The sequence below is a fragment of the Bombus affinis genome, chromosome 7, assembly GCF_024516045.1.
Source record: "Bombus affinis isolate iyBomAffi1 chromosome 7, iyBomAffi1.2, whole genome shotgun sequence".
Lineage (NCBI taxonomy): Eukaryota > Metazoa > Arthropoda > Insecta > Hymenoptera > Apidae > Bombus > Bombus affinis.
This window is the reverse complement of record NC_066350.1, coordinates 1,561,376-1,576,053: the sequence shown is the minus strand read 5'-3', so window position 1 is coordinate 1,576,053 and position 14,678 is coordinate 1,561,376. Positions and strand designations below refer to the sequence as shown.

Here is a 14,678-nt window from a genome sequence, read left to right as displayed (position 1 = left end):
AACCGAGGTGATAAAATATTTTCGTGGTTAGGATTTTATTTTAAATAAAGATCCCGTGTTAAAATATGTACTTGTTATGTTCTGTATTATTTGAATTTACTCTATGTCGTAAGCATATTATTAATCATACAGCATATTAAAGCGAAGCATTATTAGTTCTTTCTATAAGAGAAAATTAGGATAGGTTGTCAGGAAAGTTCCCAGCATATTTCAGTTCGGTTGATACATGTGTAACGACTTCTTTATAAAAATAGTATTTGTAGTTTATTATCGCGGAGTCTGGTTTCGATCTACACGTGCACCCCGCTGTTTAGTGCCTCTGTCAAAAATCTTGACATCGTGTCCCGTCTGTCTGCATTTGAACTTCCTCAATTCGTGTCGAATCTAACAGAGGTTCTCATTTAATCAGTTTGCACATGAGTTTACTATTCTTTTTATTTTTTAGAAGCTTAGAAACAATTAAATAAACGAATTAAGAATTATAAATATATATCTAAAGTTATTGCCATTTCGTCAGAAATCAAATATAAAGAACGCACGCGTCAAGATAAAACTTTTATGACGATGAAAAAATTGGTTATGTTTTAAAAAGCATTTACATATCTACCGTCGAAGACTTCTCTTCTTGCAGATAAATCCTTTTATTCATTATTTCGGCGCACCTATTCGTGCTTAAGCCTTTTGGCTTTTAGAATCGACTTCAGACGCTGTAGTATTTCGTGAATAGACAGCACTGTTGAATTGAAATGGTGTATGGGCTCGTGGTACTATGCATAATGAGTTCATTCAGAACGCGCACCAGTGGTTGTCCGACATTACTGTTAGAAGCAGAATTTTGAAATTGTAAACAACTTCAAGCAAGCATATATATTTAAAAAAATGATCATTTACGTACGCATGTGAAAATCGTTTAATGGAAATTGATGAAAATGTGTAAGCTTGATTCGTGATATAGAGGAAAGTATCTCAGTCTAATGGTGATTCATCATTAACAAAGAGTTTTTCAATGTACATTTCACGACCTTTATCATTGATGCCTCGTGAAACTTATAAAACCGATTACTTTTATTGGACGAAGATTATGACTATCTGCAAATGCATATATATTAGTAAGCATTATGTACGGTCAGATTCTTAGTCTTTCCGGTCAGGATGTAAAGTATAAAGTTACAATCGGTTGCCGTAAAGAAATCGTTAATTATACTTCGTAGACAGTAAAATAACTTTCTTATAAGTATATATGGAAACCATTGTAAATATTAACGTGGCCATTTTCGCTGTTGATTATTTTATTCTGTTTCGTCCTAATATTAGGTCCCATAAGTTCGTGCCGACTTTTGTGTATACATTTCATGCGTCGATTTATAAACATACGGCGATAAGGGACCAATGCGCTTGAAAAATGGGAAGAAGTTGTAGAACGAGAGGGGGATTACATTTTTTCATGAAACTGAAAGGTATGTAAACAATCTTAACATATATAACGGCTCGAAAAACCGAACGAACTTATGGGATGACCTAATATTTTTATCGTATTTATGTTATCGATATTTATATCTATATTTTATCGAATAATTGAAAAGTGCTAAATGGACACGGAAATTATAAAAATAATGGAACTGTACCGGTTTAACACGAATTATAGACGAAATTTATCATTTTTTCAAATAATTGTTTATTAAATTTACTCGTAGTGTATGATTCGAATATTATATTATAGTATGTGTTCAAGTAAAATAGTAAAATTTCAATATTAAAGCTTAAAAGCACCACTGTTAATTGAGTAGAAAAAAATTAATCAGTGTGAAAGTGTGAATGCATATAAGACGAGCCTGCTTTTGGATGCTTTATCGTAGATAGCTTATCGGTAATAAATATAGACGACGGAATTCCGGCGTTTTTACACTAGCATTATCTATACATTTGCCTCAAATATTTGGAACACAACCAAAAAATCGATAAGAAATAAATAATAAATCGATAAAAATCGATAATAAATGCAATTGAAAAATTTTCTATGGTTCAGACACATATTTACGATATATAATTTGTCCTAAGAGATATTTTCAGCGAAAAAATCCTTTCGAATTAGTTACACAATTTCAATTTTATTCCCAGGAATATTTACCAATGATGTAAAATCTAGCTAGTTTATAGACGCAAAAACCTTCCTGTAATAATAAAACAACATGCTATGTAAATTGAAAATTATTTCCGAAAGGACGAAAGGGAGAATAACGTGATGAATTCGTTTTCTTCTCAAAGATAAAATATTGTCGTAACGATAGCGAAGGTTTAGGTAAAATGTCCATTGTATGCACAGTCTGATTACACGAACCTTTCGCCCTAAGTTTAAAAGTTTAGCCTTCGTTGTCCTGAAAACGGCTATAAGAATACTGTTCTTCTCACGGTGCATTCCTTTACTAGGCAGGTTACGTGAACCGGTCCAATCGGGGTTGGTTATGCAAAACAGCTTCGGTTTGGAAGGTGAGGCGATTTTCTGGTATTTTCGTGTTACTTTGGAGAAAAGAACGAATTCATATGGAATTTTCCTGACAAAGGAATGGAAGAAAAGCATTGCATTAGAATGTATAGATGTTTAGGAAGACGAAAGAAATAAAAAGAAGAATTAGTGGAATTAGTAGAATATTCTATAACAAAAAGATATGAGACACGTGTCTAGCTTTGAGGTTCGGAAATAAATTCTATAGAATTTGATGTTAACGATTTATATTATACTTTCTTCAAGCTTTTATACTTTAAATGCGACAAGCCAAATCTTCCGTTTGTTATGGAAGAGCAATTTTAAAATTTGATGCGCTGTTAATCAGTCCTAATATTATTTTTTACATCGTTTTGAGACTAAATTGTATTTTTGCTACACATTGGTTTAATTAGATTTTCTATGTAGATTAACAAATGTAGAAACAGAAAAAAGGTAATAATAAAAGTTGGGATAAAAACAACAAATATGTATTTCTCTTAGTTTTTGCGAATTAATGATTCTCAGATTTAGGATCGACAGGGCAACGAGAATTTTCCAAGTTCACTTTTAATCACAGGGTAGAGGACCAGGTGAAACTTATCGAGGGATTGAAAGGGACGCGGAGGGTAAGTTTTGTTTGTTGGACCGTTCCTTTCGATTGTTAAGCTCTGGCTTTGTACCGAGTCCGCCAACAGCTGGCCTCCGGGGTAGTAAGTCGTCCTTATAGAGCTATCTTTTAACATCAATGGGGAGTTAAGTTGCACTGAAATTTTTCATGAGAAAGTCGACGCATAATTACGTTTACTACGCTTGATGGGACTCATGCTGTGAATAAAAAGGTACGATAAAGCAATAATATAATAATACTGCATTGTCCTAACTCTAGTAAAAATTATACGATTATTTTTTATCGTAGTATGTAAATAATAATCAGAATATTACTAAAATATTTCATATTTCGTCTGTGTATGGGTGTAGTTCATGCTCCATATATTAATTGAATTCTAACAACTGATTACTGTTTAAAGACTCAAACAAAATGATCGAGTAGTGCAACAATATATTAATTGAATATTTAAAATAATTCTCGATTGAGAATAAGTTTGGAGAAGTTTAAACAAATTGAAGTAACTTAATTTTCCGACTATTGAGTATCCAATGAAGAATCAATTAATTAATCTCCATCGAAAGTTCAATGATTTTTATACGATTCGTTCTTCAAATATCAAGTATATTACTTGTTTTCCAATTGAATTATTACATTTTCATCGGATAATCGGTTGATAACAATATAAATAAGTTATTACTCGACACTTTGCGCCAATAATGTCCAATCGATACACTAAATTAATGGAAGAATTAATGGCCCGTGCAGGAGGAAAAATGTGCAAACGTTGCCATTCATCGCCACCCTCTTGCAGCCGGTTGACCGCGTTAATTCCAGCGCGTGCCAATCGTGTCTCGACCACCGATCCCTCGACTATTTTCACCATCAGTCCGATCTCACTATAAGGAACAACCGTCAGTATGTGAAACGCGTGCCGCGAGGAACGAACCAACCGTAAAGCTTGGAACGTTAGAGATCGTGTTTTCAGACGAGTCGTTCGAAGGGTGAAACTTTCAACGCATTAATAACAGTTAAAAAGCAAGACTTTAATAATTCAAAGAAATAATTCCCTTCCGATTTTTGTCATTGCAATTATGTTACATGTTTCTTCCTTTACGTTGAAGTAAATTGATTCATGGAGAAAGAGAAATGTGAATGTGACGTGACTCGTAGTTCTATGTGAAAAAGAATGCAGTCGTGTTTCGATTAATTAAAGTAGGATTTAGTTTAAGTAGTAATTAATTATTATTTAATTATTCAATTAAAGTAGTATTAGATATAGTAGAAAGATCTTAATTTCGAAAAATTAAACGTGGACTTTCGTTTTGTGGTTATCGAAGGACGGATTGTAATCGAGAAAAATGCTATTGAAGAATTGGTGATTCTGATTTGAGGTAAATGCCGAAGATTTATAAATATATTGTCGCAATATTTGTTATGTTGAGAATCGTAATTTACGTAATAGTTTTCTTTAGACTATTTGTAAAAAGTAGTATATTCATCGGTAACATAAAAAATATTTTTATAAAAAAAAAATAATTACTTTTCACTACATACAATTTTTAATTTATATTTATATAGCAATTTTTCATTTGAGAGACGTAAAACATTTCTTAAATCTAAATAATTTTTTATCATTTATTCGTATAAATAAACGAATAGGAAACAATTTATTTAAATATCGTTTGATCTGAATGTACGTTGTAGATGCTGGAGATAATTTTTATGCCTCATTTTTTCACAGTTTACCTTTTCTAAACTGGATTTCTTACCCCCTCGCCAAAAAGATAGCCCAGATGTTATCTTTAATTTCTCAATGACGCGTGTAAAGTTTTTCATCTGTAACGTATAATATCAAAACATTATGAGCTTAGAATATGCGGCTTGCTGGAAATAAGTCACAGTGTCGTAGAAGTTTGTACACAATAAAGAAAAACTGTTCCATACTAAGGTCGCATTGATAGCACACTTTGTTAATATGTTTAGAAATTGCTCGGTACTCCACGATCTATCAACGAGTAAAGATTACAGTACAATATTATATAAATTTGTAAGTATGGGACGCGGAAAAATTAAACGAGTCCGAAGAAAGTAAATTCTTGAACTAAAACAGCAACAGTTAACAGTAGCAAAAATATCGAAAGTAATAAGAAGAAGTAGTAAAGTGATACACATTTCTTTAAAAATGTTGAAGATTATGGTAAAAAGGAAAGTACTGGTCGGCCGTCATCGTTATCCGATCGTGATAAGCGAGCAATTTTGGGTGTAGCTTCCAACTCGCAGTTAACAATGAAACAAATAAAGGAAAAATCTAGTGTTAGTGCCAGTGTTTCAAGTGTTCGTCGAGTTCTATTATTCTGCAAAAATATTAAGAGGCTAAAATTGAAAAAGAAACCTTCGTTAACAACGAAACACAAAGTAGAACGTTTACGCTTTGCAAAAGAAAGAGTGCATTGGAAAAAGAAACAGAGAAGGGTACTATTTTCAGACGAAAAAAATTCAACTTGGATGGTCCTGATGAGTTCCAATATTATTTTCATGATATAAGAAAAGAAACAATATCAGCAATTCGACGACAAATGGGAGCACGCAGCGTGATCGTTTGGACCGGCATCCCTTATTTCGGCAAGACAAGTATCAAGTTCGTCAATGAGAGAATGAATAGTGTCCGATACATAAATTTAATCAAAGAACAAGTAAATAATCATGCAGAACGCATTTCTGGACCTGATTACATCTTTCAACAAGATAATGTATCTGTATACACATCAAGATTGGTCCAATCATATTTTAATGAAAATAATATATCTATTTTGCCGTGGCCTGCACGTTCCCTGGACCTTAATATTATTGAAAATTGCTGGGCAGAACTTATTCACGGCGTATGCGTGAATGGAAAGTAGTATCAACACGTATAAGAATTAAAAAATGCAATTGTAAGTAATTAAGTCAAAATTATATCCAGAAACTATATAAATCGATACCAAATCGTACAATAAAAGTAATAGAAAATAAAGGGGGATGTACCCATTATTAAATAAGTATATATGTTTGATAAGTAATTATCGTTAGTTACAATTTATGTTGATTATTATTTTCTTACTGTACATGTGCTATCATTTCGTTCTTAAAATAAAACAATTTTTTTTTGTTACACACTAAATCTCAGAATATTTTTAATTATTTTCAACGAACCGCATAGTCTGAGCTCATAATGTTTTGATATTATACGTTACAGACGAAAAACTTTACACGCGTTATTGAGAACTTAAAGATAGTACACCTGGGCTATCTTTTTGGCGAGGAGTGTATGTGTTGAGTGTTCAGAGTTTTGCTGCTATTCAAAGCGGAAGTACTGCAAAGTAAAGGAAGATGTGGTTTAAATCATATATGAAATTTCAATCATGAGGTGTAGATAATACTAAAGAAGATGAACGTAGAACGGATAGCAGAGCAAAATTAAAGAAATTGACTTCACCAGCATATATTCATCAAGTAAAAGAGAGAAATTCATATCGCTATTATCTACCCTCGTGACGTTAAAGTTTTTTTTTTTATAAAGAAACTTCTCTAAATTTATGAATATCATTCCCTTTTTAGCTATTTACGTATTATCTTTTTACGTAATGTTCGTACGTAGTATTGATTTTTAAAAAAAGATCCACATTTATTTTATACAGCAAAAATATTCTTGTTTTCCTTTAACACGAACAGTCGAAACATTTAAATGATTCACTTTGTAATTTTACATTATTTTTTATTAATTACACAATAATGTAGTCATCGTGTCATGTTTTCGTGCATCGGCGATGGCAACAGAAAAGAAATAAATTGGAACATTAAATTTTACTATGACGTTTGTTGTTCTAACGTTTTTAACATTATATATTTATCTATACACGAAAAAAATTCTTGTAAAATAAAAATTTTATAGAAAGGAAGAATGTCCGGAATTTCGTATCGATCATATTATATTATATAAATAGGATCTTACGAATGTCTTAAATTCTATGCAAATTTGATTTCGAAGTTATTATTTTCTATCAGACAATATGCTAATTTTAGTAGACTATTAAGCCTACGCAATCTACGCAGACTCCTAAGGAAGCGATTTTAGCAGATTAGATAGAACACGTGAAATGTCTACTCGTAGGTAGTAATTTTTCTACCTCTGCATAATATAGTATGTTCATTCACAATTTTTACCTTCACATTGTATATGATGAAGATCAAATTGAATGCTTTGTTTCATTAGCATAGAAATAACAGTGTTTATTATAGCTAATGAGAAAATTGAAAAGTTCCTATATTTTATAATTTAAATATTCATTCTTTATATTAAATTTAGTTCTGATTCATTATAAGCATATCTTTAAATTTCAAATATAATTCCTCCTCCCCCCCCCATAAAAAGAAAAAAGTAAACGGAGAGAATGAATAACAAATAGATAGCGGACTTTTATGCATCTATGGAGAATTCGTAGATAGCATAGAATGTACATAATACACAGAAATATATAAAATATTCAATATAACACTCGTTATAATATTTAGTAGGTGAAACAAATTTGTTCTAGCTTTTAGATGTGTTAATGAGAATATGAATTTGCATACGGATTTGCTGTCTAATAATAAAGTATGCGAAGCTTTACTATCGTAATAAAAAGTAATAGAATGTGGAATATGCAAATCGGAAGAATTCTGTTGCTATAAAAGAGAAATCGTTTGAAAGGTACAGATTAAGGATCCGAGAATTCTCACGACACGACGCGACGGCCGGCATAGCTCGAGGAGTAGTATCATTTCGCTCGATTGTACTTGAACGATGCTTGTACTTAACAATGATCTCCAAAGAGAGATTAATTAATTATGATTCCTTGGCGGCAGTGGTGCTCGAGTGAAAGAGGCAAGGGTTCAGAGAGCGGAATACGAAACAGCTGAAAAAAGGCAGCGGCGGAGGAAGCGAGAGAGTTAAGTGAAAGAAGTGGCAGATAAGGAGACCTCGTGTATTCCTCGTGTAAAAGGGGAGTAATACGTCGACCAAGTTGGTCAGTCGACGAATGTTCGTTGTGCCAGCCAGACTACAAGACTCAACAAGTGTTCTTGTCTAGAAGAACTGCCGGAAAATTGCAGTAAATTATAATTGTACAAGGTTGTTTTTATGGACAAAGTGTGCCTTAGAATTTCATAAAATAGTATCGATACTATATATGACAAATAGTTTCCCTTTTTGTTAATTCTAAACGACAGTTGTTTTTACTTAAATATTTTTGTGAACAATTAACGAAGATGATATAAATAGTCGAGTTACGATTGGTTGAGCAAATGAAGGTTATAGAATTAGGATAACGTGTTATCGCGTACATTGAAGCTGTTTTGGTAGTGAATGATGGAATAGTGAAATAGTGTGTTACTGAACAACAGGCATTTGAACTGAATGCGACCCTTTGTAAAGCGTTATCGATAGTGATTTGATATAAAAAGGGAAGGAAGGAATGAGTAATTCAAACTACATAGATGGCTGAAAATATTCTAAAATAGCTATCTTTGAGCGATTATCTTTTCAATCACGATTGGATTTGCTTAATCAAGCTGGAATCGTGAAAGCGATGTTGTTGTTGAACGGAGGAATCGGCAAGTCGCTATTACGATATTAATTCATTTAAAAATACTTAATTCTGAATTTGTAAGACTATCGGGACAAATTAAAAATTAAGAACGATCCAAGATTTTCAATACGTTCACCGACTGCTTTTCGAGATTACGAAAGCGTTTCTCAAGACCAAGAAGAAAGTGATTATCAACGAATACGAACGTATCGTATCAGAGGAAACGCGTCGACAGTATTTCCGAGAAAGCGGCGAAAATCAATTATTTTCAATAAGACAAGGTCGAAGTTCATCGGACTCTGATAGTTCGGAGTAGAAGGCGGCTGTCGCAACAAGTTGAAATCCCGCCTGAGAGACGAAAGGGCTATAAGAGGAAATTCTTTCCTCGAGGTCAACGTCTAAAGGATTCTCTCGTCCCGTTTTTTTGACGTCGCCACAGAGATGGCAAGAAAATCGACGAACGATACGAATAGAACGAGTTAACGAAGCTGCTAACTAACGAGCAAAAAGAAGACGAAACGCGTAGAGAGAATCATATTTGAATGGTTTGCCTCGGATAAGGAACCCTCGTGCGTTTTATCGTTCCAGACACTGTCGAGGGTCGTCGGAGCAACGACTGTATCGTCGAATGCATATGCAAATCGAGAGTGGCACTTGTGTGTCGTTCGAATAATAAGAGATGTTGTGGCTAATCGGTTCGTTGGATTTTCAGATTTCGTTTTCCGTTTCCGAATTGCTGGATAAAGGAATCTTGTTCGTGGAAACGTAACGCTAGTATGTTTTAAATAAATGAAACTAATTTGTTTTCTCATACCGTATGGTTCTTTTTCATTCGTGTATAAAGATAAGGAAAGGATTGACGTTGTAACGAAGGAAAGTTTTGGAGTTATGAAAAGTGCTATTCGCTTGAAAATGATTCGATCAAAAATTTGTTGCTATTGATCTTGATTAATAAATGGAAATTTTCTATTAATTATCGATAATAAATTTAATCACAGTACGTGGTTGCTTCTGTTTTAGAGGAGGTACTTTTTATGGAGTCAATGGAAACCATTGGAAAATTCTTGACTGGTAAATATTTGTTTTGCGTCTTTTTATGCAGCGATGCTGAAAATATTGAGTACCACGTAAATGGAATCTCGTACAAAAATTTCGAAGTATATAATTGGATTATGAATTTTAAAGAGAAGAGAATCGAGACCTTGTGATTTTACGCGAAGATACGATGACTAATATTGATACCGACACGTAAGTACGATATATACTTAACTCAAAACTAAACAATTACTTAGAATTTTATATATACATATACGTCTTATACAACGGTCAGAATATATTGTAAATATCTTGCCATTATTAAGCGCAAGTGTTCTTTAATGACATCATTTCCTTTTTTTAAAGCGTGTTCATTCCGTCTTGCATTTTACTTATTGAAAACATGTCACAACGAAGGAGCATATGAACACGATACAAAATGGACGATTCTCTAACAAACGGCACAATTTTCGATTTCGTATCCGGAGATGAGAGCCTCAAGCATTTTCCACGATCAGTTACTATCGCAGCTGCGATTTGTGCGATAATTTTTAGCATCGTCGGAGTTGCGGGTAAAATCCAATTTCTTCAACTTTACGCTTGTAATATATGTGATTATGAATGAGGTTCTTTAAAAATTACCTTATCGTAATTGCGTACACATTATCCTTTGTCACAAACTATAAATAGAAAAGCTGCAACGAAATTACAAAATTAATTAATCAAATATGGAAGATACAGAAAATTAAGTCATTCATAAGTTTACGAAATACGACTCAGAGCAAAGAGTAAATTTGATCATAACGTTCGTAAAAGTTTGAAAAATTTATTTTAGAGATTCTATTGTTGGAAGAAGTTCCAGAGATATTTGTTATAGTATACGAAGAAAATAGCCTACAGATGTAAGTTCATAATGGATAAACCCTTAATTGGACGTTTAAATTCTATGGTTAAGTTCTCGTTGACCCATGGGTGGCATTTCTCGGTTTAAGACTTATTAACGCCTCTAATTTATGCCAGAGAGTGTCAGGAATTAGACCGATTAATATCTCCTTTTTCAATTGTTCACTTGCTTCTGCACTCTCTTTATGATGGCAATGTTTCAGTTGCAATCACGAGAATTGTTTTGAAGAAATACTTTCAGAAATTCGTTGTTAATTTCTCTGTATATCCTTTTAAACACAATACTATTCACATGTTTGAGAATGACATAGCGTTGAACTAAAATTCGAATAATTAATCATTAATCTCTGAATGAAATTCTTAAAAATGAATACTTAAAGCTTCCACTTTACTCTTTTTACATTTCTTAAACATTTTCTTACATTTCAGGTAATTTGGTAACGGTGATAGCACTGTTAAAATATACAAGACTGAGACGGCATGCCACGACCGCATTCGTGATAAGTCTTAGTATTTCAGACTTGATTTTCTCTGCCGTAAATTTACCATTAACTGCGAGCAGATATTTAAACGAGGCGTGGGTACTGGGCGAAACCCTATGCAAAATATTTCCGCTCTTCTTTTATGGGAATGTAGCAGTGTCTCTGCTCAGTATGGTGGCGATTACGATCAATCGGTTTGTATAAAATAGCTTTAATCATATTTGTTATAGACTTAGAGCATGTTAAGAATTATTCTATTGTTTCTAATACTTTAGCGTATAACGAGACACCTGGTCTCGACAAAGTGTTTGGTTCAGTTTATTTTGAGATATGCTGACGAATTATACTATTGATTTTACAAAGTCAGCATACTTCTATGAAACTTAATCGTTTATTGCTCATCCGAATAGGATCAAATGTACGCATGATAAATCCAATACCAACAGCTGCTCCTGATATTGTATTAAATTATCAGCCTCATTGAATTTGCATCGATACCCTTATTAAAAAATTACAACTGTAGGTTGAAAAAATGTTTTAAATACTCACAAGTCTGTTTGCTGATATTTTTTGCAAAATAATGTTTCGCATCTACTATAATATAAAATTCATCATATTTCTTCTAAAGCATGGAAACGTATGAAATAAAGTAGAAGTAGAAATTAAAGTTCTAAATTCGTAAGTAATTATGAAACTAAAGGAACGATACTCTTAAGAATTGAGATGAAAAATGAAATGAAAATCAAAATTATCACTGTGATTTTTAGTCCGCCAAATTATGAACAGACATTAACTGCATTAACATCGATATTCTTTTTTCTATAAATATAAGGGACTTTAGTATATTGCCAAAGTGTTAGAATAAATCCGCTTCTAGTAACAATCGCAATAGCTCAAATAAATAAATAATACATTATTGGGTAAGGAACCCTAAATATAAAACTGATTAATCGATAAATTTCAGGTATATACTGATCTCGAGATCAGAGATATACGCTCAATTATACACTACGCAACGGATCATTCTAATGCTGATCGCCATTTGGACGCTGAGTTTCTCCCTACTTTTGCCGCCATTACTCGGTTTTTGGGGGACACTCGGCTTAGAACCATCTACATTTTCCTGTACAATTCTAAAGAAGAATGGTGCGAGCCCAAAGAAATTCTTGTTCGTTCTAGGATTTGTCGTGCCTTGCGTGGTAATAAGCGTATCTTATCTTTGCATTTATTGGCGTGTAAGAAAGAGCAGAAAGAATCTCGAGGCTCATACTGGAGTCTCCAGGAGGAAAACTGGAGGATTTCAACGAAGAGAGGATTCCAGAGTGACCAGATTGATGCTGACCATATTTTTGTGTTTCCTTTTGTGTTTCATGCCATTGATGCTGGTCAATGTGATCGATGACAAAATAAAAGTCCCGGTTTTTCATGTGATAGGTTCTGTACTTGCGTGGGCCTCCTCTGTAATTAATCCTTTCATCTATGCTGGCACTAACAAGCTGTACAGAGAGGCCTATAAGCAAGTTTTGTGTCCAGTTTCTAGCAAACTACCGACCACTGGACCGAAACCGACGCATTCGCATTCGAGTAAAGTATCGTCACCTCAAGCCACTTAAAATTCAATAACTTTATATTCCAATCGACGGTTTATTGTTGTTTGAAAGACTTTTTTTTATCTACTTGGGTATTAACCCTTTGAGTGCTGAATACTCGCGGCCTATGTCGTCCGTACGGACGGCGCGCGTCCAGCGCTGACGATCGCTGTGGACGGAATACTTTTTCGTTAGACTGAACTCTGTTGATTGACTATTCAAAGCGCAAATCGTAATAAGTTATAATAATTCTTTTGCACGAGATTAAACGATTCAAGAGCGTTATTTTTTAGTTATTTTTAATTATTTATTATAAACATTGAAATTTACAGTTAACTAGAATTTTGGTAATAAACTAGAAAACGATAAACTAGAAAACTAAATTTAGTAAATATAACACAAGTTAATAATTTAGTTGTGTGTGAAAAATTCAGTGCTCGAGAAAACTAAAAAAACCAGATGTAGAGTTTTCTTACAAGTGGTGACCACTTGAACAATAACGAGGCACTATTGGCATTTGTTTACTGCCGTAAGGAATGCATTTATATTTATTTCACACAAACGTAATAGTATTACTTCTGCGTAGGTGTTGGGAAAAATTGAAAAACCTATACATGCGTCCTTAGCCCATGCCGGGCACTTACAGAAAGCGCATATATATGTCCTTAGTCCACACCGATAGCTTCCGCCAGACACCTATATGCGCCCACAGCACTCAAAGGGTTAATAAATATCACGACATAGGTATATTGAAAGTTATTCGAAATTTGTGTAATAAAAATATTCTAAAGGTATTTTCATATGACATCTAAATTATCTAAAATGGTTAATGATAGAAGCGAAACAAGTGGAAGATGTTTAAAAATTTTAGAGTAGACAGTAAGAGTAGTAGAATAAATACTTTGACCAAAGTTGTATATTTTATTAAAAAAGAACTTTATGTTTTAATTATCCATAGTGAAACTTTTCTCGATTAATCTATAATCTTTTGAGGAATGCGGATAAAGAAATCCTTGCGAGGAGCAATAAGTGTACGTAATTATTACAAATAATTCAGCTAGTTTTAGATCTTTGGGCATTTATTAGGATAAATTTAAATAATGATTTTTGTAACTTGACTTCATATTGCAAACAATTGAAACTGTACATTAATATTAATATTGCTTCTTTATGCTTATATATATTATATAATATATAATATAATATATAATATATAATATAATATATATATATTATATAATATATGCTTATATATATTATATAATAACAAAAGTAATATAAAGATTGAAAAACATGATACAAGTATTATATTTGCTAGATTAATCGTTGTGAAACTAATTAGCGTAGTAACGTTAAATTATAATTTTTTCATTTACAAGATTTCTGTGTACGCGATACTGAGAAGCACATGTACAAAGCATAAAATCTTACACTAATATTCTGTGTAAATATATTATAGGGAATAAGTTATAATAAATAATAATATTATTTAGAATGAAATACGTTACGTGTCGTATTTTCTAGTTATAACAATTTCTGTAAAGTCTGATCTATGAAATAAAGCGAAAACCAATAAATTTTATACTTACACATTAAGTAATATAGAAATTTCAATATTATAATATTTTCTTTACTTCTTGTTCGATTTTAAAGTTTAATAATAAAACTTTGTATAATTCCATTCATTTTAATTCATTTTAAAATTCAAGTGTTCAATTCATTTTATCTATCGATAATGATTTATTATTTTTAGATAATGTCTACACGAAAAACTAGATATAGCATAGATGTATTACCTAATAAATCTTTTTATCCTACTCTACTATTTTGTGTCATTTCCAACATTACCGATTGAGCGCAGGATGAGATTCAACCACCGACGGAGTACAAAACCTTAGATGTTCAATTCCATTTCTGGTGATTAGAATTAAAGTTGGACAAAAACGTAATCGCGCTCGCAGCCAATCA

At 32.6% G+C, this 14,678-nt stretch overlaps 1 protein-coding gene and 1 long non-coding RNA gene across 6 annotated transcripts; one reads left to right on the top strand and one right to left on the bottom strand.

Moving 5' to 3' along the window:
- Nucleotides 1-58: 58 nt before the first annotated feature.
- On the bottom strand, nt 59-1,263 carry LOC126918420 (uncharacterized). 2 transcript variants are annotated; one of them, XR_007711321.1, is made up of 2 exons: nt 600-1,263; nt 59-384 (listed from the first exon to the last, which is right to left on the bottom strand). It is a non-coding gene; the product is annotated as an uncharacterized LOC126918420 (long non-coding RNA). The 2 variants fall into 2 exon arrangements; XR_007711320.1 differs by having other exon boundaries at nt 608-1,263.
- A 2,717-nt stretch (nt 1,264-3,980) lies between these two features.
- On the top strand, nt 3,981-14,210 carry LOC126918383 (protein trapped in endoderm-1). 4 transcript variants are annotated; one of them, XM_050726248.1, is made up of 7 exons: nt 3,981-4,486; nt 7,980-9,475; nt 9,722-9,772; nt 9,887-9,949; nt 10,103-10,308; nt 11,069-11,315; nt 12,086-14,210. In XM_050726248.1, the coding sequence occupies exons 5-7, from the start codon at nt 10,176-10,178 to the stop codon at nt 12,732-12,734; spliced, it is 1,029 nt and encodes a 342-aa protein (XP_050582205.1). In that variant the 5' UTR covers nt 3,981-4,486; nt 7,980-9,475; nt 9,722-9,772; nt 9,887-9,949; nt 10,103-10,175; the 3' UTR covers nt 12,735-14,210. The 4 variants fall into 4 exon arrangements, with proteins under 4 accessions (XP_050582205.1, XP_050582204.1, XP_050582206.1 ...); XM_050726247.1 differs by lacking the exon at nt 7,980-9,475 and having other exon boundaries at nt 3,981-4,307; nt 4,433-4,486; nt 9,722-9,949; XM_050726249.1 differs by lacking the exon at nt 7,980-9,475.
- Nucleotides 14,211-14,678: the final 468 nt, after the last annotated feature.

Coding starts and splice junctions, on each gene's coding strand:
- LOC126918383 (XM_050726247.1), top strand. CDS start 10,176: ATGGACGATTCTCTAACAAACGGCACAATTTTCGATTTCGTATCCGGA. Junction 10,309..11,068: donor TAGCATCGTCGGAGTTGCGG/GTAAAATCCAAT, acceptor CTTACATTTCAG/GTAATTTGGTAACGGTGATA. Junction 11,316..12,085: donor GTGGCGATTACGATCAATCG/GTTTGTATAAAA, acceptor GATAAATTTCAG/GTATATACTGATCTCGAGAT.